The following is a 24,210-nucleotide window of genomic DNA, read 5'->3' on the forward strand; positions in this document are numbered from 1 at the left end:
GACGACGGGCTCTCACAGTTGACAGACTTGGCAGGCTAGAAGTAGTAGATTGAAGAACAACCAATGCTTGCGTGGTAAATAATCTGTGTAACAAATTTTTTTTATCAAGGTAAAGGATTGTCCACCGCGTCAAAGGCCGTCAGTACCTTATGGCTTCCCGGAATCTGAGATGCCGAATCACCAGATCTGGGCTTTGGCTTCAGGGACTCGGCAGAGATGAAAAAAGGAGATACGCGCCATCCCCGCTATAAGTGACCCCACCGATCCTCCAAGAGACCACAGGCCACATGTTTCTCGACTATTGTGGAGCAACTTTTGAGGAACACGGCGCTGGTCAAGCGCTTGAGCGCACCATTTTGATTGATTATAGCACTGAGTGAGGGGTTGACGACTATTTCTCTATTTTTGTTTACTGAGTGGTTTGAGTGACAGCATACGGAGCAAAGTATCAACATTCGAAAGGCCCCTCTCAGGCAACGCGTCCCGCCCCTATTTACAGCTGCGGTGCCTGCCTGGTCCCTGAACCCCACCAACCTTGTGCCAAACAGCTTTAGAGTAGCGCGGCACCAGCACTGCCTCTCTCTGCTTCACCACTTTATTCCTCCTTCTCATCCCTAGACCTCATTCATTTTATTTCGTCTTTCCACACCCATCGCGATTTCGACTCTTCAAGCGCTATTATTTCCTTTGCAGCCCATTTCGCCGCCCATCTTTCCGAAATTGTAGCCTAGTCCCGGTTAGTCGTCACGATTTTTCACGGCTCTTGGTCTAGGGCTAGAATTAGCAAAAAAAAAAGCTACGACCCCCCTTCGACGAAACCACCCCTTCACATAGGCTACGACACTTTGCAACAACGCAATGGCCGTAGCGACGAGGACAATGTCGAAAACAGCTGCGGGAAAGAACGGCAAGCTGCAGACGACCGACGCCGAGATCAAGACGGACGCCAATGGCCCCAAGGACTTTTTCTGGACATATACTGAAGAGCCGCACCGGACGCGACGTCTCGAGATCATCAAGAAGCACCCCGAGGTACGATCTACATGGCCGCTAAACAAGATGCTCGATCAGTTTAGCTTGCCAGGCGACTGAAGCAAACCGCTGACACTGCTCAGGTCACAAAGCTTTGCGGTCCCGAGCCCCTCACCAAATATCTAGTCATCGCCGTCGTAGCCCTCCAAGTCGCACTCGCCGTTTACCTGCAATCGACGCCCTTTTGGTCCCTCAAGTTTTGGGCCATTGCATACGTAATTGGCGCCACAGCAAACCAGAATCTTTTCCTCGCCATTCACGAAATCTCACACAATTTGGCCTTCAAGAATCCCATGGCGAATCGTCTCCTCGCCATTGTTGCCAACCTGCCCATCGGCATCCCCTACAGCGCCTCCTTCCGAGTACGATACAAATCCCTGTTCAGAAAACGACACTCCTCAAAGCTGACATCTAATAATAGCCCTACCACCTAACCCATCACAAGTCTCTTGGCGTCGATGGCCTCGATACCGATCTGCCTACCGCCCTCGAAGCCTTCTTCCTTGACTCCATCTTCGGCAAGGCCTTTTTCTGCACCTTTCAAATCTTCTTCTACGCCATCCGGCCCATGACCGTTTACCGCGTCCCCCTCACGCGCATTCACGCCCTCAACATTGCTGTCCAGGTCGCCTTTGACGCCGTTCTCATCCACTACACCTCGTCAAAGGCTCTGCTCTACCTGCTGCTCTCATCGTTTCTCGCCGGCAGTCTGCACCCCGTCGCCGGCCACTTCATTGCCGAGCACTACGTGTACGAGACGGTCACGCCCACCCAGCGCGACCCTGCCAACAAGATTCCCGTTCCCGAGACCTTTTCCTACTACGGACCCCTCAACTGGTTCACCTACAACGTCGGCCTGCACAACGAACACCACGATTTCCCCGCCATCCCGTGGACTCGTCTGCACAAGGTCAATCGCATCGCCAGCGAATTCTACGACGACCTTCCTCGCCACGAGAGCTGGGTCTATGCCATCTGGCGCTTCATTTGGGACGATAGCGTTGGCATGAACTGCCGCGTCAAGCGTCAAAACGGCGGTCGCCTTGTTGGCGGGGCTGTGAGCTGGAAGGAGTCTGAAATCCAAGCATAGATGGTCATTGATGATGATAGAATTTGGGTCTCTTTTTATTGTTCTTTTCAAGCTGCAGGCGTCATGATGTGAGATGACTTGTTTTTCCAAGTAGGTGTGCGTTTGTACTGTTTCTAATCACCTCGCTATGTATCATCTGCCAATGATACATGACTTTTATATAATAGAAGCACACGCAACGCACAAGACTACGCTATGAAAAGCCGATTGGGACTGCCTGCGATTCGTGAATGCAAGTCCAAAGCCGAGACTGAACGAATTTTGTGACATGAAAATTACATAAGACTAGCTTCATACGGATGATTACAATGGAACAAGAAGGGGCAAGAAAGTAGGGGACAAAAAAGAAAGAAAAAAAAAAGAAGAAGAACAAAAATAGACCATACAAGGCCACAGCAGGACAGTTCAACTAAAGTCTTTGCAAAGAGACTCCTTCAGTTTCTCACTGCTTGAGCTGCTGCAAATGCCAATTCTCTGCGTCCTGCCGGCTGATACGCATCTGCCTGCTAAGCAGGTTACAGATCTTTGAACAAGAAAAAAGTTGCAAATTTTCCGGCAATGTGCGATTTAAAACGAAGAACAAAAAAAAACCAATTAACGCAAGTTCAAACTCCTTCGACCCTATTCCGTTTCTGCTCACTGCTGTGCTGCTTGCTGCTTCTCTTTCTCCTTCTTCTTCATTTTCTCTAGCCAAATGCTCTTAAATCATGGACCAACATGAATGTTGCTTTAAAAGAAAAAGTATGCCAGAAGAAAGCTCATGAGACACAGAATGGCCACGACTTGCACCGAGACACCGTCGGCATTTTGCTTGACTGTCTGGGCCAGCTCGCCAGCGGGAATCTTTTCGGCCTCGCCGGCCTTGACGTTGCGCTGGCGGAGGCCGCTGTTATCCGTGAGCCTAACAATCTCTGCTTGCGCGGCGGCCAGCTTAGCTTTAACCGTCTCGAGCGTCTCGTTGCCGGCCTCCTTGATGGCAGGGATAGCACGGCTGGCCAGAGCGGCGGGAGTGTCTATCGGGGCCTTTTCGTCGACATCGGCGGCGGGAGTGTCGTCGTCGTATGGCGGAGGAGCATTGGTATTGGGCGAGGAAAAGTTGTGCGAAACGTCTGGGGTATCGGCATGCTGCATGGACGAGATTAGCGCAGCTACAAGGCAAACCTGGGATCAGTTGCATACACCGTTGACAAGCTTCTTGTTAGGTGTCATGACGACAGTATTCGCATCAGCTTCGCCATGAGCTGGAAGCCAGTTTACGCGAATTTTTCTCTCCTGCTTCAGGGACTTATCCGTGTTGTCAAGCTGCGTTTGGTTAGCCGGTGGCTGCCAGCTTCGTGCGCCGGGTCAGACGCCACTCACCACCTCGGCAATGCTAGTGAATTCCTTGTCTCCAGTAATAGGAGCAGATTGAACGAGAAACTTGTCGCGGCATTTCGTGTCGGGCTCAGGATCGGCCTTCATGGCCTGGAGGAGGACTGTGGCACGTCAGTATCAGTCAGGGCCAGAAAGGCGCGAAAACGCGCGATCGTCGCACGCACCAGAGACATCAAACGCCTGGCCGGGCTCGATACGGCCAGCATTGGGTCGGACGCAGTATCTAAAGGCATGTTAATGGCGGCACTGAAAGTGTCGCGAATGTGGGGTTTTGAGCCCATACTGTCTAGGAGCAGTGGTTTTCACCTATGAGGGCAGCATTGTTAGTATCATGAGGATTGGGATTGAACGGCAAAAGTAGCTGCAAGAAACTGGCAGCATGCGCGAAGCATCGACATACCTTGAAAGCCAAGGGGTCGGAGCTGGTATTTCTGATGGTGAGGGTCTGCGACACCTCGACAGTAAAGGGGCCTGTGGACGGAGGCTGACGTTAGCACAACGTCAACAAGACTCAGCAAGGTAGGGCGGGGGCCATAATACGTCGAAAGTTGAGCTCGAGGGGCTCGACATCGATGGACATGATGGGCAGTTGTATCGGAGTCGCAATACAGGGTGGTGGCGATGACGAAGTGACCGAGGACACGAAGTGATTAACCGGGGTTGGTGGTTGTAGGTAGAACCGCGGCTGAGTGTGGCGTAGGTAGTCGAGCGAGCAGAGCAGAGAGTACACCAAGCTCGTGGGGTTTTGGATTCGTAGGCGCGGACAAGAAGGGGAAAGCCAAGGGCAAAGAAGTAATAATGACGGCGAAGTAGAGGATGAAGGACAGCGATAAGAGGTCTGCCAGGGTTACAGGAGAATGGCGAGGAGGGGGAGGACGAGGCTGTTGTGGCGGGAGTCGTCTGTCGGACGGCTTGAGAAGCTTGGTGCTTGGGAGCGGAGGAGGGACCTCGGAGCGTCTTTTTGTCGAGGCGTGAAGCCGAATAGCAGTCTAACACGTCGCAGCTGCCCCCTTGGGTCTTGGGAGGTGGTCAGGTACTTGGGTGTCCGCAGCAAGTCAAGTGCCTAGCCGAGCGCCTTGAAAGCAGGCTTGTGCCCTGGAAACCAGCCTTGAGAGTGCGCCTCACAGCGCTACAGTGCTCTGACGTAGCACTGCACCATGGGGCTGGAAACCGAGCCGTCAACCTCAATTCGATACCAGCCAGCTTATTTATTTTGGTGCCCAAGTATTAGGGCATGTAGCTGCAAAGTATGCTAGAGGAGCAATGAATCGGATTGTCCAATCTTTTGTTTATTGTTGTGTGAAATTCGAAACCTGCTTTTCATGAAGTGGTGATACCAAGACCTTCCCAGCCAACTGTGGCGTCGTTGAGTGACCTCATCAAAATGACACGGCATTGGCAAATTGGCTGTCACGCTGTCGAAGACGAATGTGCATTCTGCACTGCAGCTGGTTGCCACACCTTGACCAGACTGAAACTCGATTATTGTATACCAGCTTCTTTGGACGGAAACTTGTCCCCAGCCAGCCACATATTATATTTCCAAGCTCTGGATCCCAAGATTTTGTTGCATCTGGTAGACCTGAGTGACAGCTACGGGCTGGCTGCCTTGAGAGTCGCCAATCCATGATTCATCTGCAGATAATTCGACCCAACTCATAGACATCCACCCAATTCTTGAGTTGCTTGTCAATTCACATATACCTTACCTGCTCGGTGATACCTGACAACTCTGTAGCCGCTAGTGCAACATTCCGTACGTCACTTGGGCCGCCGCCTGCTCTGACTACCCCACTAAGGTACCTACCTAGTCAACGGTAACTCGACAGCTTCGTTTGCATTGTTCACGCAACACCGCATAATTTCGTACCAAACAATTTAACACCACAATGCCTTCCGATATGGATCAACTGCTCGATATGGGCTTTGACAAGGCCCGTGCCGAAATCGCCGTTAAGAAGTCCGGAGGCCGTACGCTGATCCTTTCCACGACCTTCCACTACGATGGCTAGCTAACACGAATCGCAATGCAGTTCAAGGCGCCCTGCAATGGCTCGAGGATAACCAAGACAAATCCATCGAAGACATCCAAGCCGAAGCCGCGGCCAAGTCAGCCGACGACGCAGAGGATGAAGACGAGACCAAAGCCCAGATTAGCGCGCTCGAGACTGGTAATGCAAAGTCGCTAGTCTGCAACGATTGCGGCAAGAAGTTTAGAACACCAGATCTGGCCAGCTTTCACGCCAGCAGAACGTGAGTCCTGCCAGCCATGCTTTGTGTACCTTTTGTATGATGGCATGTACTGAATTCGCCCAATCTGTCAGAGAGCATACCGACTTTTCCGAATCGACAGAAGAGATAGCCCCTTTGACTGAAGAGGAGAAGAAGACGAGGCTCCAGGAGTTGCGAGAGCGGCTGGCGGCTAAGCGTGCCGGCCAGGCTGTCCAAGATAAGGAAGACCATAAGCGCAACGAGGTAAGCAGTGGGCACGCAATTCTTCCAGACACATGGCTAATAAGGTAATTTACCAGCAAATTCGTCAAAAGTCTACAAAAGAATCGCAAGCTGCCAAGGAAGATCTGCAGCGAAAAGAGCAGATCAAGGACGCCGCCCGCAAGCGCCAGGAGAAGCTCGACGACATCGAGGCTAAGAAGCGCATCAAGGCCAAGATTGAAGCCGACAAGGCCGAGCGCAAGCGCAAGGCCGACGAGGCCAAGGCGGCGCGCGAGGGAAGAGCGCCAGAGGCGCCCGCACCTGCTGCCGCGGCTGCTGCGCCGGCGCCCAAGCCCAAGGTGAACCACGCTGAGGCCCGTCTGCGGTTGCAGACCCCCAATGGCAACATTATGAAGACCCTGCCTGCCGAGACGACTCTGTTTGAGCTGGCCCAGGCCGTTCAGAGCGAAACCGGTACGGTGGTGAGCAGCTTCTCGACGACATTTCCTCGACAGACGTTTCAGGGCGACATTGACATGTCCAAGACGCTCAAGGAAGCAGGCCTCGTCCCCAGTGCTGCTCTGATTGTGAAATAGACTGTTCTCTTGCCCCGATTTGCATTTGGTGGGGTTTCCAGAGCATGTGATAGGCGTTGAGAGAATTGGAAGGGAGAGCTGCAGTGGCCGATATTGCTTTTTACAGTGCTAGACATGGGAGTAGAGGCGTCATGGGCAGAGTTGATGGCAAACCCCTGGTTGGAAAGAAAAAAGTTGAGTAATTAGAGGCATATCGGCGCTTGTATGTCTTTGCGTGGCACCGAGTGGACATAATGCTATGACTTACGACACGTCGATGATATGCCGACAGTGATATCACATTTCACAGTTTCAAAGGCCAGATGATTTTTATCTTCGCTTTTTTTTTCGCAGTGCTTTTTTTTTTGTCCAAACAGACCAACTCTGTTTCTGATATTCTAACCCCGCGCGTAAATAACTCCGTTAAAAAACGTTTCTTTCAGAAGCATTTCATCGCATTATCGTATGGAAGAAAGCTACTCTGCCCAAGGCCCGCAGGATATGTCGTGCCTCTTTCCCAAGACCCTGTATGATCGATTCGAAAATGGTATTTTCTCGTAATGCCGAAGCCATGCAGTGGTAAAGTTACAAAAGGAAGCAAAGAAAACAGTTCGTCGTAGGCTTTTGTCTTGTAGGTTTCTTGGTTCTTTAGTCGAACAGACCGAAACCCATATCCTCGTCGGACTCTTCCTTCTCTGTTGATAAAACATGGTTAGCAATGTCGCGGTCGCAACCGATGATTCGGGACATCTCTTACCCTCCTCCTTGGCCTCCTCGGCGGGGGCGTCGGCAGCACCGCCGGCGGCAGGGGCAGCACCACCAGCAGCGGGGGCGGCACCGCCACCGGAGCCGACGTTGACGAGAAGGTCCTTGACGTCCTTGCCCTCGAGAGCCTGTGCAGCGAAAGCAGTTAGCGTACCGTGTTCATCGTTTCGTCGCGCTCGGGCCATGGTCGCGCTCCCTGTACGAGCGCGGGGTTATCGGAGAGTCGTACCTTGGCGAAGATGGAGGTCCAGATGGGCTCAACCTCGACGTTGGCGGCCTTGATCAGAGACTGGAGCTTGTCGGCCTGGGAACGGTTAGCATCGAGCTCGTCAGTGCTAGGTAGCATGTATTCGTGTTTGAGGTTCGAATCTTCATGTCGCATGAATATCGGAAGGTAAAGACGGGGCCCTTGATCGGTAATAGGCTCTAGAATCGGTCGAGACAGGGCGTAAAAAGGAATTGTCGACCGTCGAAGATTGCCGTTTTACTGAGCCCTATCCCAGCCTGAGATTCTTGCCCTCATCTTTCCCCCCCGAATCGATGCCAACAGAAGATCGTTAAGCCCCAAACCGGAAGCTCATGCGAATTGCCGGTATAAACGTACGGTGATCTCAATGCCATCGTCGGCAAGGATGAGGGCCGCGTAGGAAGAAGCGAGCTCAGAGGTGGACATTGTGACGGTTGGTGGTTGTGATGTGTAGTTGAACGTGGGAAAGGAAGTTTCTACGTTCCAAGGGCGCAAATCCGTTGGTGGGTTTGCAAGGTGGCTCGTGGAGTGACTTTCTCGCCTGTAAGCGGGCTAGGGCCACAAGAAAAAAATCCCAGGCTCTTGGGCGAAATTCACGCTGGAAAGGGCTTCAAGACCTAAAAGCGGACACGTAAGAATAGTTTTTCCGGACCGGCTAGAGATAGCCACACGTATGGCATCATATCTGTGGCTTAGTCCTGTAGTGAGTGGCTTGTCTCCACTGAGCAAGAGAGCCCCATCTCCGGTGAATAAATGTGTTTGATTGGCGAAAGCGAGACAGCCAATCAGTAGAGGAAACTGCACAGAGGCTGGGTCCAGAAGTCCACTGTCGGGGGATGCACATGGATGCTTTCAGCGCAAAGACAAGCCAACAGCCTGTATGGCTGGTGAAGAACCCACTCATGGGTCGCCTACAGGGCGCCCCCGCTGTAGCAGCGGCATCTGCGGTCCAAAGTTGCATCTGTCAAATGCTCTGCTTGCGACTCAAAGGAGAGAAAATCATGGCCATGCTAATAAGGCTAGACTGATCAGTCAACGCATCTGCATATCTCAGAAAGACGCTCCCAATCCGAATAATACCCTTTCCTCTTTCTTCATTACTCCTTTAAATCGCAACGCCGCGCCAAAAGGTGGGAAACTTTAGGTATTTCTTTTGCCCCTCTGGGTACCTACCTACTAGTCATCCCCAAACAACCAACCCAAATTACCTTACCCCACGCCATCCTCCTCCACCTTCGTCGGAAACGCTGGAACCTTTTCCAGATCCTTCTTTCAACATCATCTCACCGTGTAACCTCTTTTCTGCCCACCGAACTATTTACTTGTCATTTGGGCGCCCATTGATTTGCGAGTTTTATGCATAAGTTATTATAGTTGCTCGCATCAGCAATCAGCTGCCTTCTTCGCTCTGCACAGTCGCAAAAATGGACACCCCCGCGGTCCCCATGCCGCGCAACGCCCGCGAGCTTGCCGTTCTTGAGCGCCTCACCGAGATACGCGACAAGCTCCTTTTGCTCAAGCAAGACAGAACCACATATATCCGCAGCCAAGATGTTCTGCCGCTTTACGACCAGACCATTGCGCAGGTCAAGGAACTCACAACCGTCCGCGCAGAGACGGGCTCCAGTGACGAGAACAGAGGTACGTTAGCGCTTTAGAACACCAGTGATGTCGCATACTGATTCGTGTTTCCCGCAGTCGACAAGGTGCTCGAGGCATGCTTCCAGCTCCTGTCGCTCTTCTACCTGACCATAGGCCGCAACGACGAGGCCCCCGCTACATATGCGCTTACTTCGACGATCAAGAGACTACTTGACCACCTCATCGAGGCGAACCTGTACTCATCGAAGGATCTCGAGAGCCTCAAAGCGACGCTGGAGAAACTATCTACCAACATTAGCCGCTCGAGCAATGATGACACCCCGGGCCCCCAGCACTCGCCCTACCTGCTGGAGCTCTTGTCGAAACGTGTCGAACGATGCACTGCGACGCTGGCCAAGCTGCAGAAGCGCCTGAGCACTCTCGACGAGGCTTCGCTTCCGACCTACGAAAAGCTCATCTCTATCCTCCGCTCCATTTCCTATGCCAATACCAGATTCAAAGTGAGCATACGTCATGTGCGTGTCGGAAGGTGAGAGTAACGAAATTGACACAGCGTACAGTTCTCTTCGAGCGAAGTCCAGAAGCTGCAGAAGCAGTTGTACGAGATTGGCGAAAAGTACAACGGAGGCCAGTTCTGTGTCGCAGGCTCAGAATCGCCAGGGGCTGCCACCATGCAGGAAGTCTATGACAAGTGCTCTCGCTGGTCCGAGATTGTGCTAGAAAGGCATGAATTCCAATTAAAGCGCACTCGATCGCTCGCTAACAGTCAATGCAGAAAGGGCGACGTCCCCGAACCGTTCCGCGAAACATACCGGGCACTCGTCGGCATCCGCAACGAGCTGGAAAAGCTATCCCTCACACAAGCCTGGTCGCTCCGCGAGACTGACCTGTACGATTTCCAGCGCAAGCTCGACAAGATTGACGAGAGCCGACAAAACGGCAACTTTTTTGATGATAAGGGCCGCCCTGCCGATTTGTGGACGCAGCGCACCATGCTATATCTGATTCGACGAAGCTACGCCTACATTTACTCCTTCATGCTGTCCTCTGAGCCGGTCTCTGAGGCACTACTGCCCATCTACAACCAGCTGCAGACACTGAAGCGCTGCCTCATTGAGGTCAAGGACAACGGCGGCGTCTCGTCTGTTCGGGAACTTTACCCTTATAGCATGAAGGTTTGTTCATCTTGAATTTTGGTTTACGTGTGCCGGTTGACTAACAGCAGACAGCTCGCTTCTCTGGATAATATGCGCGTGGATGGCAAGTTTGTCGTCAATGGTGACATTCCCGAAGGGCAAAGCAGTGTGTCGGAGCTGCTTGCCGAGTGCTTTGACTTGAATTACGACCTGCGTGTGGCTGCCGACGAAGACATCGCCAACAACGCCAAATAACGGCTGTTTCCCCTGCTCGAGCGACCTCGATTTTTGTTTTTTTTTTATTATGATTATGCTGATGTCATTCTCTTTCTGCGGGATGTCGTCTTCTCTGTTTTCGAACGACAAAGGTTTCCTCGAGCTTTGTCACACAGCATGACCATTTTTACTTTGGGCACATCAGAAAGGATACGCAATCAGCTTACAGATACTGTTTAAGACTTGGGGAGGCTATCCAGCAATGGAGGTATGACAAGTCCAGCTGCGCTGGGTCGTACTTGAAGCACCTTTTTTTTCTTGTTTGAATGGCGGGAAAAAAATGCTGGGATATTTTTTTATATAGTATCGTTTCGGCTAGGAATCCAATCCACCTGGGCACTTTCTTTTTTGGGATACCAAGACACAACTCCTTCCGTTGCCGCATGCATTTAATGAGACCTGGTGAATGTCCGGGACATCTCTAGTCCTTGGCTGACCGGAAGGCGCAGATAAAGGGAAATACTTGGGCCTTTTCCAGGTCCCAGACGCCGCTGGTCACGTAGACGTCGTCCTTGAGCTGCTCCAGCACCGCCTCCTTGGACTCGGCCTCGGCCACAAAGGAGCTGCCGTGAAAGTCAAAGGTAGACGGGTCAGTTCCGTTGGGGACGCTATTTAGCACAGCACCTGATTTTTTGCAACCTCGATTAGTAGCAGACTCGTTACGGGGAACAACAATGGTAATCTGCAAAGACTCACCCCCCATCTTATAGGTGCCATTCTCGAACCGGGGCTTAACCTCGGCTAAATGCGCGCTACTGGGCTGTCAGTGGATGAAAAAGGGGAAGGCATAAGAGGGCGGAAAAGGGAGAAGCGCACGCGCGAACTTCGAGACGCTTCTGCTGTGTGCCCGGCTTGTCAGGGACGATGACGAGAAACTCGAATTTGCGGGGGGCGGCGGCAGTGGACATTGTGCGGACGAGGTGCTTTGCGGTGGCGGCGATACGAGAGGCCATTAAAATCAAGGCAGATGCTGGGAGAAGAGAGGCGGCTGGGAGGATGGATGGCGCCAATTGCAATATTTATGGATGTAGATGAGAAGCTTAGATTGGATGTATGGGCGCGCCTTTTCACATGGGGAGTTGTCAATTGTTTGGGAGGGGCTGGTCGGCACCAGCGAGGTAGGTAGTAGTAATACGACCCTGGGGAACTAGAGGCTGCGGGGTACGGCTTACAGCGGCAAGTATTGATCTAAAATGGTAATCTTTCAAGGGGGAAATTCAGAGAATTAATGCTCAACTTGGGCATGACAAAAGGTTTCAACGTCGCTGATACAAAGCGACGAGTTGTACATGTTCAACTTCTCGACTCCCCAAGTTATAAAGCTGGCATTGTAAGCCACGCAAAGCTCTCTTTACTACTGGCATGCTCAAAGTCGAGCAAAGTTGAACAGAGTCGAGTGTGAATTACCAGCTAATTATTTATCTTTATTTCTTTTGAAAAAAAATCTTCTTTTGAGCTCTCTCGCCTGGTTGCTTTCGGTCTTGCCCATCGTCTGTACGCACCCATGCCTTCGTGTGGCAATTGTCCCGTACCTGGTAGCTGACAAATGCAAACGCTCAAAGCGGCTGTGAAGAGGATCCATTCTCGACATGCAACACATCTAGCTTCACATCGCCATGTACACAGTTGGGAAAAAACAATGAAGCGCAATCGCTCACTCACGGGCTGCGCGACATGCCGCCAACGTCACCTCAAATGCGACGAGACGCGACCAGCTTGCCGGATGTGTCGGTCTTTCGGGGTCGCGTGTCCCGGGTATCGGCCACGGCTCCAGTGGATAAACGAGGGCGCTCGGCGGCCCCGCGGTCCAGATGATGCAACTTCCCGCCGAGCCTTGTTTGCAGGTGTGTGTCGCGTGAAAAATCAATATGATACGGTGTGGGCGGCTGATTTCAAGGAACAGAGCCGCATCAAAAAGCCATGGCGCAAATGCTGGCCACCAGCCTGGGCGGGTTCAGTGTGGGCAAAGCGCTAGACGGGTTGGACATGGAGGGCGCAGAATCGACTGTGACTATGCAGCCCGCAGCGCTGGCCAAGGATCGCTTCCATGGGCCATTTGGTATATTATATACGATAGCCAGACCTGCTGGAAGATCAACACCCGCTGATGAAGGTCAGAGATCAATTCTCCAACATGGAGACTCGACATCAGAACCAATATATGCATCAGCGACCCCTTGGCCTGTATATGGGCCACCAACATCAGGTTCGCTAGCGTTGCTTTTTTCCTTAGAGTTGATGCAGAGCCTCCTCCTGTATTTCAAGAGCGACGTCGTTTCATTCTCATTTGCAACGCGGCACGATGCCAGGATATGCCCTTGGCAAAACATCCATCTTCCCGCAGCAGAGAAAACTTGCACGCAGCTGATTCGACAATCCTCCACCACGCCGACTGGTCTATCACTGCTATACTCAGTCCTGGCGTCGACCTGCTTCCATCTCGCCCCTCGGGATGTGGCGTCGGCTGACAGGTGGACCGATTTGGGAGAACGATACAAGCAAGAGGCTCGGCAGCATCTCGAAGTCGCCATCCAAGAGGAGATCTTGCTATTGACTCGAACAAACTATGAAAAGCTGCTTATGGCGCTGCTTTCCACAACCATGCTTGAGGTATGTTTGATCACCTCCCCACCGTCTTGTATAAAGCTTACATGCGTGACGCTCAAGATATTGTGCGCCGAGTACAATGAGGCAGAACATCTTCTCCTAGAAGCTGAGTATCTCATCCGCACACGAGGGCTGCCCGCATCGCCTAAATCGCTCCAGCTACGCACGCTCCACCATGTCTACACACATCTCCGCGTTCTGACCGAGAGCACGTGCGGGTGCATCCTGCGCAACATCTGCCCTCAGAAGCCCGGCTCGCGGTCCAGTCTAGTGACTGAGGAGTCGAGACATCAGCTGCGAAGTTTTCGCGTCGCAGACCAGAGCACCGAATCGGACTTGCGCATGAGCGTCGAGAAAAGTGCTGCAGCGGCGCATGATGACATTCACTTGGAAGTGATGGGCGACTGGCAAGACTCGCTGTTTCCGCAGTTGTACGGACTGCCAGAGAGTCTTTTGGGCCTGTTGTCGCAGACAATTCGGCTGGCGAATGAGCAGGAGTTGCTGCAGCGCGATGCAAACGTCGACGTGAGCATGATTGCGAATCTGTGCCGACGTACAAAGGTTCTCGAACATAATATCCTTTCCTGGAAGATGCCGAGTGAGAATCTTCACAGCCACAACTTACAAAATCCCGCCGAGAGCCAACCCGCAACAAACTTGGGCGGCCAGATTATCCCACGCCTGACTACGACGTTCCGCCATGCCGTCACTCTGTTCTACTACAGACGGGTACAGAATATCAATGGTTTGATGCTGCAGAATGTGGTACAAAAAGTGTTGGAAAGCATGTCCTTGGAGGACGGACCGCACGAGGCGGCGCAGATGCTCTGGCCGGCGTTTCTGGCATCGTGCGAAGCCATTGAGCCACCACTTCGAGATGGCCTAGGCGGTTGGCTCAGGCAAATGGGCAACAAAACCAGAATACCGACATTCAAAATCGTGTCCGAGCTGGCAGAGAAAGTGTGGATTTTGAGAGAGGAGAAGCAAGATTATACTCTAGGCTGGTTCGATGTGACGAGCTTAGAAAGGTGCCCTATTGTTGCCCTATGATGGGCGACTTTTCCAAGCGAAGAAAACACGTCGAAGCTCTACATGTTTGACCGTGCGCTCTTCTTGCTGTTGGCAGCTTCCTCCGTCACCAATCTCTCAATCTCGGCGTCGAGGCTAGGGCCTTGCGGCTCCCATCCCAGCCACGTGCGGGCCCTATCCCCTCTGGTCTGCGCGTTGGTTCCGAGCAGCACGGCAGCATGTGCCATGATGGATTCCGCGGCCTCAGCATCGATTTCCTTGACAGCGGACAATTTGATGAGTCCTTTGGCGGCCGCAATATCGGCTATTTTGCGGGCGACTTGGCCAAAAGGCTACCGAAATGGTCAGCGATACCGAAACGACGGTGGCAAAGATTTCTATGGCTGGGATGAGGACTCACAATTCTTCCTGCGTCGGCGAAATAAATACCGTCCTTGTTCCACAGCGGGTGCTGGCTGTTGCTGTCCTGCGCTGCCGCGATGAGCTTGAGGACCAGCTGCACAATGTCGGAGACGTGCACGCTGCTCCAGGCGTTCAAGCCCTTGCCAATATAAGGAGCGTGCCCGTTTTTCAGAGTCGCTCTGGCAAGGCTCGGCATCTGGATGCTGCGCTGGTTCACGGGGCCCTTTCCCAGACCGTAAATCATGGGTCCGTAGATGATGGCTGTTCGCGCTCGAGGCTGGTCGGCGGCCAGATTGGTCACGAGCCTGTCGACCACTCTGTTGGGCGACGACGCAATGATTTCGCGCAACTCGGTGACGTCTTTCACGTCGTTGTACACCTTGGCACCGGCATTTCCATACGAGCGCTTGGCGACTTCTGGACCCGAGAGGACGCTTGCGCCCGAAATCTGTACCCAGACTTACATGCCATTTTAGCATTGCTCACAAGCACCGGGTCGCGGAGACGACTTACCTGGGCTATCGCTCTGCGACTTCCCGAGGCCTCGGACAATGGCCTTTGCGCTGCCAACGTGATTCGAACTCGCCAGGTCTGCGCCGGTCAGCGGGCGGTATGCCAGAATGAAAAAAAGGGCCTAGTTACTCACGAAGAACCACATCTGCCTGAGACGCAGCGGTCTCGATGGCGTCACTCGCGTCCAAGTCGGCAATGAGCGGGATGACGGCCGGGTACTTTGCGATGATTTGCGCGGCGCGCGCCTCGCTGCGCACGAGAGCGACCGTTTTCGAGGCAAGACGCGAGTGTGCGAGGCCGTGCAGGACCTCGCCGCCGATGAAACCTGTGGCGCCGGTGCTGGAGACAAGTCAGTCAAGGGGTTCTTAATGGCCCGAGAGCTTGCGTTGTACATGAAGATGCGACTCATTGCTGCGTCTTTTTCTTTGGGGAAAAAACAAAGAAATCGTAGAAATACTGGTATACGGGCGAATGGGTTAGAGAAAGGGAATATGTGATTTCTTTCACAGAACTGTCAAGTCCTTTTATACATTTACATTGGACATGTGTATGGGGTGCTGAGATGGCACGACCGGGATAACTTGCCTTTTTGGAAGCTATGCTTGTAAATCAATCTAATTATCTAGACCGGCGCTATCCGAACGGGCAAAGTTGATTGCCCCACCAGATTTGTGGAGGGGCCGGGCCGCAAGTGAGGAAGGTTATCCCGGCTTATACAAGCAAATTGGAGGGACTCGATTTTCGCAGCCATGTTGAAGGTTGAGAAAGTGATTTAGCCCAAGTATTCTTACATGTTGCTGTGCGATATAATAAATCCCATGGGCTCTGAGAATGCCTCCTGCTTACAATGCGACACTGATTGGCCGTGTTGGCGGTGTATGTTCCTACTTTTATAGACTCGATCCATCCTGGACTGGTATAATCCACCATGGAACTACTGGCTTGGTAATGCCGCCATGGCGCATTGCGGCTGGTACCTGAGCGGTTGGTACCTGATGGCTGATCTGGGCAAGATGTTAAAACGAGTCTTTTCAATCAAATCATGTTTGTTCGGTGATGTGCTCCAGACATTCAATACCCATGTAGAATAAAAGTGGTCGTTGCGGATGCATCGTCACCATGAGGTCAATGGCCAGTCTTTGCATTACAGCAACAACACGTCAGCGCAGGTACCAACCGCCACTCCTCTCAAGCCGCCTATAAAGCCTTTTAGAAAATCAACATTCACTTTATCCACTGAAACAGAACGGCAAAAAATCTTCACTGCTACGCTTTTCACTCAGTCAAACACCATGGGGACTGTATCGCGCATCTTTCCGTTTGGCGGAACATGCAACAACTACGAATGGGGCCGCAAAGGCAGCAAGTCGCTCGCGGCACGCCTGTGTGCCGCTTCTCCGGAGACAGATTTCAAGATTGATGAGGAGAAGCGCTACTCGGAGATGTGGTTTGGCGATTATCCCAATTTCCCCGGTCGGCTGGGAGATGGCCGGCCGCTGGGCGATGTGCTGCGCGAACATAAAAATGAACTCTTAGGAGAGCACTCGGTTGGCAAATGGGGGGACCAGTTGCCATATCTGCCCAAGGTCAGTCAACCGGAAACAGCCAATCCTGAAACATTGCCGCCAAAGACAAGAACTAATCAGACCCGTGGCGACTAGATTCTCTCGATTGCCAAGGCCCTCCCCTTGCAAGTGCATCCAAATAAGGACCTGGCGGCCAAGCTGCACACGCAGAACCCGGAGCAATTCACCGACCCCAATCACAAGCCCGAAATCGCCATTGCCCTGTCGCACTTTGAGCTGTTTGCCGGCTGGAAGGAGCTCGACGAGATTGCGCAGCTCTTCCGCACGCCGTTTCTGCGCGGCGTGATGCCGCCGTCCGCCGCTAGCAGCAGCCGCTGGACCGACGAGACGCTGCGCGAGGTGGTGCGCGCGCTCCTCAAGGCCGACGCCGACAGCGTCCGCGCCATGCAGGCCGAGCTGGCCGTGCAGCTCGAGGCCGACTTCAAAAAGGGCGGCGCGCACCGCGCCAGCCACCTGCTGCGCGTGCTGCGGGACCTGCAGGCGCAGTGCACCGACCTCGACCCCGGCGCGCTCGTCGCCGTGCTGTGCATGAACTTCCTCACGCTCGACCCCGGCGAGGCCATCTTCATCCCCGCCGACGGCGTGCACTGCTACCTGTCGGGCGACGTCTTTGAGTGCATGGCGCGCTCCGACAACATGCTCGCGGGCGGGCTGTGTCCCGCGGCGGACCGCGACCACGCCGACGTCTTTTGCGACGCGCTGCGCTTCGGGGATTTGACGCGCCCGCGCGGCATCCGTCTGCCCGCGCAGACGGTGCGCGACCCGGCGACGGGACTCGTGGACCACAACGCGGCCCGGTTCGCCCCGCCGGTGGGCGAGTTTGACGTGCTGCGGGTTGCGTTGCTGGCGGGCCGGGAGCAGGCGCTGCGGCCGGCGCGGGGGCCGACGGTGGCGATTGTGCTGAGAGGCGAGGGCACGCTGGTGGGCGACGACGACGGGCGCGAGGTGAGGCTGATGCAGGGCCAGATATTCTTTGTCGCGGCCAATACGGCGGCGACGGTGCGGGCGACTGAGGACTTGGAGTTGTATGCGACAGTCGGTGGTTGAGAGGATGTTCAAAGTCTTTTCTGGAGGCTAGTCTCGAGGTAGGGTATATAAAAAAAATGAAGCCTGTATCATGATTTCTGCCTTTACTTAATATGCGCCAGTGCTCGGCGGCTGTGCCGAAATGACGTTGTGTATCTTAAGTAGCAGGCTGGGCACAGCCAACGTCATCTAAACCGACATGCTGAGCCTGACATGTATTACCAGTAATGAAAGGCTCGTTGAGAAGAGGAGTAGAAAATAAAAAAAATGCCCCAACACTCTTTTCCAGGTGTTGGGGATCCAGTCTCGCCCGTTTGTGGCGCTCGGCCAACGTGAACGGGGATAACCAGCGTTTGCCAGCGGAAACCGAGATAATAGGGGGGTGAAGATCGCTCATCAGACGGCTTGATCGGCGCTTTCAGAGATGCCGTTGTTATGTATTTTTGATGGGTAATATATTCTGCCTGTGGTAGGGTCGATAAATATGCCCAAGAAATGTTTGCTTGCCCAAAAAAATGCCTCGGCTGGGTGGTCGCAGCGGACCCTTTTCTTCAAGACCCGCTCCGGCTGTCTTTGAATGCCGCGACAGCGTGCAGCCTAACTAAGGTACCAAGCTTCAGACGGCCAACGGCGGACTTGTAACATCTCTCTCCGTTTTCTCCCTCCTTCAACCTGCTTTTCCCCTCCCAAATTTCCTCTTCCGAATTATTCTGAATTCTATCATCACCAATCCGATACAAAGGCGACCGTTGCACAGCCCAGCATGGACTCTCAGGGCGGCAGCCTCAAGGCTGGTCATCTATGCGTCCTCGTCCACGGAGTACGTCATCGCGACTCACCTCGGCCCTATCTCTCAAAATTCCATGCTAACAACTTCATCCCACGACCAGCTTTGGGGCAATCCCGAACACATGCGCAACATTGCAAAATGCCTACGCGACGAGTATTCCCGCGACCAGCTCTATTTGCTGCTCGCCAAGCGCAACACGGGTAGCTTCACGTACGACGGCATCGAGCGCGGCGGCGAGCGCGTGTGTGCCGAGATTGAGGAAGAGCTGCGTAGCATCGAGGCCGCGGGCGGTCGCATCACCAAGCTCAGCATCATTGGCTACTCGCTCGGCGGGCTGGTCTCGCGGTACACGGTCGGGCTGCTGTACGCCAAGGGCATCCTCGACCGCATGGAGTGCATGGTACGGAACCGACGCGAGGATTACGAAGTTTTGGGTCAAGATTGGGTGCCCTTTTTGCTGACACTCCCCGGTGTATAGAACTTTTGCACATTTGCGAGTCCGCATCTCGGCGTGCGCACGCCCCTCCGCGGCTGGCACAACCACATCTGGAACGTCGTCGGCGCGCGCACGCTGTCCATGTCGGGTCAGCAGCTGTTCACGACGGACCGCTTCCGCGACACTAACCGGCCGCTGCTACAAGTCATGGCGGACCCCAAATCCATCTTCATGTCGGGCCTGCGCAAGTTTAAGCGCCACACGCTCTACGCCAACATCACCAACGACAAGAGCGCCGTCTACTACACGACGTGCATCCAAAAGACGGACCCGTACCGCAACCTCGACCTCATCCGCCCCAATTTTGTGCCCGGCCGCGGCGACGTCATTCTCGACCCGGAGACGCCGTTCCTGCCGCGACCCAAGCTGGTGTCGACAACGTCCCCGTGGAGCACGCTGCTGGGGTACGCGAAGCGCATCCCGCTGGCGCTGGCCATTGCCGTGTTTGTGCCCATTGGAGTGGCGGCGTACCTGGTCAACTCGGTGATTCAAAACGTGCGCAGCTCACAGCGCATCCGGCTGCACGAGCGCGGCCAGCTGGGAATCAGCATTGAAGAATACCGCGTGCCGCTGCTGATCAAGGAGCTGCGCGGCGAGGTCGAGTCGGCGTATGAGGCGCTCAACAACTCCCAGCAGCAAGAGTACCTCAAGGACGACGACGACGACGATGATGACGAGGAGGGAGAGGAGGGAGCGATGAATACAGAAGACAGGCAGATGCTGACGCGGGAGCGCAGGCTGTCGCAGCCGACGCAGCCGACGCTGGCGCTCGCGCCGTGCCAGTTTGACATGGTGCGCAACCTGGACACGCTGGGATGGCGCAAGTATCCGGTCTGGATCCACGATACCGGGCACTCGCACGGGGCTATTATTGCGCGGATCGATAAGAGGAAGTATGACGAAGGATTCATCGTGCTAGGGCACTATGCAGAGGAGGAGTTTTTGCTGTAGAGGCATCTGGAATGGGATTGGGATTGGCTTGGCAAGCGTGTTTTTTTTTGGGTGTGTGCACAATACGTGTGAGGTCAATGATAATTCAACTCTGATACAGGTGTATGTGGCATTCGTTTTGAATGAGTAGTAGGCGGGGGATTGGATTGTAATCGTTTGTGATAACCCTCGATGACCCAGCCGTTGTGGATGCACCTTTCTGAACTAGTTAAATGCAAAGAAAATAATACTAAATACTGCTAGTCCACGGAGGATGCAACACACGCATCACTCCTCGAACTGGCAACTGGCAGGACTTGTTAGCGTGAATGGTGATGCAATCGAACCGAGGTGTGTGCCAGAGAGACCATCATCCATCTCCCTGCAGCCGCAGGATCCGGGTGCATGAAGAAAATAAATAGCTCTTTGATGCTTGACACTAATGACAGCCTACCTTGAGGTCACTTTCGGCGCATGTAGCTGCACAGTTGCGACAAAGTCTGGCCACAGCTGGGTCCGTGTCGTCTCATTTTCAGCAACGAATCACGTGTGGCTGCTGAAACCCCGGACTGTATGCCCCGCATTTTCTGACCAATCAGAACACTTCTCAGATGGCCTCCGCACTCTGAACCAATCAGCACCTTGGACATTTGGCAGCAAACGTGCCCCAGCCAGGAGAAAATTCGCCTCTGCCTGCAATTGGCATCACCTCCTCTTGCTGGCATTTCTCCCTCAGGTCTCGGAGCACACCACCCTCCATCTTCCCCTCCCGCCCAATCTTCCTTCATCACCTCTCGCAGCCCGTCATCTCTGCGTCGCTTCAGGACTTATTCTTCATCTCTGCTTGTTTTCCATCATCTCCTTGACAGCCTCTCAGCTGGTCTCGTGATTTTTTCCTTCACCATTCCATGGGCTGTCCCGACTGAGCCGAACCTGCTCACGGGCAACACAAAATCATCTATCACGCACGCGTAACGCAACCAATTCGCATAGCCTGTTCCCTCGCACCGCCAACGGCGAGCAATTGACACGCTCTGAATAAAAATGGTGCTCCAGCATTCGATCAACCACACCTACTCGCACCCCTTCCCGACCGTCACCCTCGCCTACTTTCTCCGCTACTCGTCGCCCAACCTCAATCCTTTCGCCGCACACGTCCTCAGCACCGACACCATCTCCAGCCATGTCGACCCCGTAACGCAGCGACTGCACACTACCCGCATCCACCTGAAGAAGAGCCGCATGCCGGGCGCCGTATACAAGCTGCTGCCGGCCAGCGTCACGGGCGGAGGTACGGGCGACAAGGCCTCGTACATTCTCGAGACGAGTGTCGTCGACATCAAGCAAGGCTGGATGCGCACCGAGAGCCGCAACCTCAACTTTACCGGCGTGCTCTCCGTCGTGGAGAAGCAGGACTTTTGCGTCCCCAACGAGGCGGCCGGCCGCGCCCCGAACCTCGAGACGGATGTCAAGACGTCGGTGATTTTCAAGTCGCACCTCGGCGAAAAGCTTCGGGGCAAAATCGGCCAGGCGACGGCAGAAGACGGCTGGTTCTCGGGCATCATTGGTGGCTGGGGAGCCAAGGGCATCCAGCGCAGCATCGAGAGCATGGCGTCGACCAAGACGCAGGCGCAGCTGGGCAAGAGCCGCGACGGAATGAAGATGGTGCTGGAGCGCATTCGCAACAATGGTGTGCTGGGTGTTCTAGAGGCCATCCGCCGTGAGCGGCAGCGTCAGCAACTGGCCATGTAGACGACGACTCTACACGCTACACATGTATAACATGACGACGCGGCACACCAACAAACCTGGCATGTGCCCGCACAGCTGTCGGAACCACCGTCGGCTGCTTATGACGGATCGTGTATCCATATTGTACATTACACCCCCTTTTCTATTTCAGCCTGGCGTCTTTGTTTCTTATTATGTCGTGGTGTTTGGTGTCATTGAAGGACGACTAACGGCGGGCCATGGGGACCCAGCCACCAACGCAGAAAAATCGTGTATAGCTGCAGCGTGCATTGGTGCAGCATCCCCTCTCTTGTACTGAGTAACAATAAAAAAAAAGTATTTGAAATGAATGCAAGAAATCTTTGACAACCATTTTGTTACTTTGTGCCATGTCTAACCAGTTGGGCCTGGACCGCGATCAGCAGCGTTGGTGGCACTGCTGGACAGGGCAGACCACTCACCACAAGGCTGGTCGAAGCCGAAACAAAGCTCATATTCGTCAGATGCGTTTGACTCTACTTTTTTTGTTTCCTTGCAGCGGCGAGTTGAAGAAGAGGGGGGCAAAGCCGGTCGATTCTTTCCTCTTTTATTCTTCAGCTAGCTGGCCAATGTCTCGGGAGAGGGGAGGAGGGATAGACTATCGAGATATGCGACCCCGCGCGGCCAAAAGATGAACGGCCCGTGCTCCGGCCAAAAACTTGCACGTAACACCAAACATTTTGCCCGATCTGCAGTTGCATTCAACGATCTCCAAACTCGTCTGTCCTTTTCTCTTGTCCCCTCATTTTGTTTTGCACTTTTTTTTTTCTTTCTTTCTTTCTTTCTTTCTTATCTTCTCCTCTTGATACATTTCTTAAGAAGAAATATGCCCGAAAAAATATCCGTCCTCTTTGTCTGTCTGGGCAACATTTGCCGCTCGACCATGGCCGAGGGCATCTTTCGGCACCTGGCGCAGAAGCCCGAGTGGAAGGACAAGATTGGTCGCATTGATTCCTGCGGCACAGGTATGTCCTTTTGCTTTCTCCTCTCTTTATCACCTCCAGCAGTGTATTCATGGAAGAAACGGGCGGTGTTCTTGGGCGTGCTTTCTTTCTTTTGGGCTGACGAGAAATTAACCCCTCCATAGCGGCATATCACACGGGCGACTCGCCCGACGACCGCACCATGGCGACGCTCGAGGAGAATGGCATCACAGACTACCACCACTCTGCGCGACGTGTACGTATTACCTGTATTACCAACCCCCCCTCTTTGCTTTTGCGTGTTCACCTCGTGCCTGCGACATCTTACACATGACTGCCCTCTCCTTCAGCGGGCCCAGTCCATCCACGCAATTCCTCGCACCGTGTGCTAAAATCTCCGTTCCTGTGTCTGCAGTTTGCCACGTCGGACTTTGAAAAGTTTGACTACATCTTCGCCATGGACCGCTCCAACCTGTCCGACCTGGTGCGCTTACAGCGCGGCAACCCCGACGCCAAGGCGCGCGTCATGCTCTTTGGCGAGTACAGCGGCGCCGGCAAGGCCGAAATCGTAAACGATCCGTACTATGGCGGCGATGCGGGCTTCAAGCGCGCTTTTGAGCAGTGCACGCGCTTTTCGCAGAACTTCTTGGCAGAGGTGGTGGACGGCGGCGGCGAGAAGACGGCGTCGCTGTAGAGAAGGAGGGGAAGAAGGACGAGAGGAACCAGGCGGAGGTTGATGATTTTGCTGATACCCAGATAAGAGGAGGAGCGGATCAGGATGAATGACGAGTAATGACATGTAGATACATATGCTCTCTGCCACCGTGGCGGGCTAATAGAGGCGATGATGGAATAGTATAATGCAATGCAGTCAGACCCAAGATTGGTCAATACATTTGTTGCCGGTCATCTTCCAGCAGAATTGGCGAGAATCTCGCAGATCAGTTGGGCCTACCGTCCTGCTCGTCCAATGCTTAGTCTTCGTAAGCCCCTCATTACCCTTCCATCAACAAGACCCGGTCGAGAACAAGAAATTGTACCTCCCAATTTGTACATGATACATTGCTTGGACAACAGCGACTCATTGGTAAAGGTGCGGACAGAAATCACTAGCCGTCGCATATTACAGTTCATTTGCATAGAAAGAATCGGTCAGATTCCGGCCGAATCTCACCAGGCTTTTGATCCATCAGAGTATGCAGTTCGGCCAATTGTCGCGTAGTGGTCGTCGCTCTCTTCGTCAACGTCCTTGCCAAGCACGTCAACTAGTTTTGATATCACTTGGGGGACTGCTACTTTTAAAGTGCTCCTTAGGGCTGGCTGCCTCATGCACTGAAAGGTTCCTAGGTAAGTATTTAGACGATGCAGTGGTTCGCTTATGCTCAGCGCGAGTCGGGACAGTCTAGAGAGATTGATTCCACATCAGGCTGCTGCGGCGAGTGATGGTCTAGACGCTACCGCTGCGGTTTGATGTGGCATGGGAGCCTGCTGTGTGATCAGTTTTCCAGAGCCTCGAGCCTCGTATTTGCGAGTTAGACGAATATGATGGCTGAGACCGATTGAGGATTGAATCAGAAAAAAGGCGAAGAACACGTATCGCAGCTCAAA

General features: G+C 53.6%; 12 protein-coding genes across 12 annotated transcripts; 8 read left to right on the plus strand and 4 right to left on the minus strand.

Moving 5' to 3' along the window:
• Positions 1 to 858: 858 nt before the first annotated feature.
• Positions 859 to 2,122, plus strand: BBA_03322 (dihydroceramide delta(4)-desaturase; the record flags this gene model as incomplete). Its single annotated transcript, XM_008598419.1, has 3 exons — positions 859 to 1,032; positions 1,116 to 1,394; positions 1,454 to 2,122. The coding sequence occupies 3 exons, from the start codon at positions 859 to 861 to the stop codon at positions 2,120 to 2,122; spliced, it is 1,122 nt and encodes a 373-aa protein (XP_008596641.1).
• A 729-nt stretch (positions 2,123 to 2,851) lies between these two features.
• On the minus strand, positions 2,852 to 4,076 carry BBA_03323 (MSP domain-containing protein; the record flags this gene model as incomplete). Its single annotated transcript, XM_008598420.1, has 7 exons — positions 2,852 to 3,247; positions 3,302 to 3,424; positions 3,482 to 3,597; positions 3,661 to 3,719; positions 3,780 to 3,802; positions 3,897 to 3,967; positions 4,037 to 4,076. The coding sequence occupies 7 exons, from the start codon at positions 4,074 to 4,076 to the stop codon at positions 2,852 to 2,854; spliced, it is 828 nt and encodes a 275-aa protein (XP_008596642.1).
• Positions 4,077 to 5,385: 1,309 nt separating this feature from the next.
• On the plus strand, positions 5,386 to 6,525 carry BBA_03324 (DNA-binding protein; the record flags this gene model as incomplete). Its single annotated transcript, XM_008598421.1, has 4 exons — positions 5,386 to 5,467; positions 5,530 to 5,749; positions 5,821 to 5,971; positions 6,028 to 6,525. 4 exons carry the CDS (start codon positions 5,386 to 5,388, stop codon positions 6,523 to 6,525), a joined length of 951 nt encoding a protein of 316 aa, XP_008596643.1.
• A 627-nt stretch (positions 6,526 to 7,152) lies between these two features.
• BBA_03325 (60S acidic ribosomal protein P1) lies at positions 7,153 to 7,942 on the minus strand (the record flags this gene model as incomplete). Its single annotated transcript, XM_008598422.1, has 4 exons — positions 7,153 to 7,199; positions 7,262 to 7,397; positions 7,499 to 7,573; positions 7,874 to 7,942. 4 exons carry the CDS (start codon positions 7,940 to 7,942, stop codon positions 7,153 to 7,155), a joined length of 327 nt encoding a protein of 108 aa, XP_008596644.1.
• Positions 7,943 to 8,940: 998 nt separating this feature from the next.
• BBA_03326 (UPF0662 protein) lies at positions 8,941 to 10,509 on the plus strand (the record flags this gene model as incomplete). Its single annotated transcript, XM_008598423.1, has 4 exons — positions 8,941 to 9,157; positions 9,215 to 9,618; positions 9,679 to 10,293; positions 10,348 to 10,509. 4 exons carry the CDS (start codon positions 8,941 to 8,943, stop codon positions 10,507 to 10,509), a joined length of 1,398 nt encoding a protein of 465 aa, XP_008596645.1.
• A 442-nt stretch (positions 10,510 to 10,951) lies between these two features.
• BBA_03327 (YCII-related domain protein) lies at positions 10,952 to 11,438 on the minus strand (the record flags this gene model as incomplete). Its single annotated transcript, XM_008598424.1, has 2 exons — positions 10,952 to 11,282; positions 11,347 to 11,438. The coding sequence occupies 2 exons, from the start codon at positions 11,436 to 11,438 to the stop codon at positions 10,952 to 10,954; spliced, it is 423 nt and encodes a 140-aa protein (XP_008596646.1).
• A 1,012-nt stretch (positions 11,439 to 12,450) lies between these two features.
• BBA_03328 (Zn(II)2Cys6 transcription factor) lies at positions 12,451 to 14,187 on the plus strand (the record flags this gene model as incomplete). Its single annotated transcript, XM_008598425.1, has 3 exons — positions 12,451 to 12,589; positions 12,947 to 13,140; positions 13,198 to 14,187. 3 exons carry the CDS (start codon positions 12,451 to 12,453, stop codon positions 14,185 to 14,187), a joined length of 1,323 nt encoding a protein of 440 aa, XP_008596647.1.
• Positions 14,188 to 14,225: 38 nt separating this feature from the next.
• Positions 14,226 to 15,490, minus strand: BBA_03329 (nucleoside-diphosphate-sugar epimerase; the record flags this gene model as incomplete). The annotated part of the gene is made up of 5 exons (XM_008598426.1): positions 14,226 to 14,498; positions 14,567 to 15,027; positions 15,082 to 15,159; positions 15,215 to 15,420; positions 15,474 to 15,490. 5 exons carry the CDS (start codon positions 15,488 to 15,490, stop codon positions 14,226 to 14,228), a joined length of 1,035 nt encoding a protein of 344 aa, XP_008596648.1.
• An 883-nt stretch (positions 15,491 to 16,373) lies between these two features.
• Positions 16,374 to 17,714, plus strand: BBA_03330 (mannose-6-phosphate isomerase; the record flags this gene model as incomplete). The annotated part of the gene is made up of 2 exons (XM_008598427.1): positions 16,374 to 16,667; positions 16,743 to 17,714. 2 exons carry the CDS (start codon positions 16,374 to 16,376, stop codon positions 17,712 to 17,714), a joined length of 1,266 nt encoding a protein of 421 aa, XP_008596649.1.
• Positions 17,715 to 18,456: 742 nt separating this feature from the next.
• On the plus strand, positions 18,457 to 19,930 carry BBA_03331 (lipase/serine esterase; the record flags this gene model as incomplete). The annotated part of the gene is made up of 3 exons (XM_008598428.1): positions 18,457 to 18,513; positions 18,584 to 18,883; positions 18,962 to 19,930. The coding sequence occupies 3 exons, from the start codon at positions 18,457 to 18,459 to the stop codon at positions 19,928 to 19,930; spliced, it is 1,326 nt and encodes a 441-aa protein (XP_008596650.1).
• Positions 19,931 to 20,953: 1,023 nt separating this feature from the next.
• Positions 20,954 to 21,661, plus strand: BBA_03332 (PRELI-like family protein; the record flags this gene model as incomplete). Its single annotated transcript, XM_008598429.1, has 1 exon — positions 20,954 to 21,661. One exon carries the CDS (start codon positions 20,954 to 20,956, stop codon positions 21,659 to 21,661), a length of 708 nt encoding a protein of 235 aa, XP_008596651.1.
• Positions 21,662 to 22,505: 844 nt separating this feature from the next.
• Positions 22,506 to 23,296, plus strand: BBA_03333 (low molecular weight phosphotyrosine phosphatase; the record flags this gene model as incomplete). Its single annotated transcript, XM_008598430.1, has 3 exons — positions 22,506 to 22,644; positions 22,767 to 22,858; positions 23,018 to 23,296. 3 exons carry the CDS (start codon positions 22,506 to 22,508, stop codon positions 23,294 to 23,296), a joined length of 510 nt encoding a protein of 169 aa, XP_008596652.1.
• Between the last annotated feature and the right edge of the window lie 914 nt (positions 23,297 to 24,210).

Source organism: Beauveria bassiana (genome assembly GCF_000280675.1).
Source record: "Beauveria bassiana ARSEF 2860 unplaced genomic scaffold BBA_S00007, whole genome shotgun sequence".
Classification (NCBI taxonomy): domain Eukaryota; kingdom Fungi; phylum Ascomycota; class Sordariomycetes; order Hypocreales; family Cordycipitaceae; genus Beauveria; species Beauveria bassiana.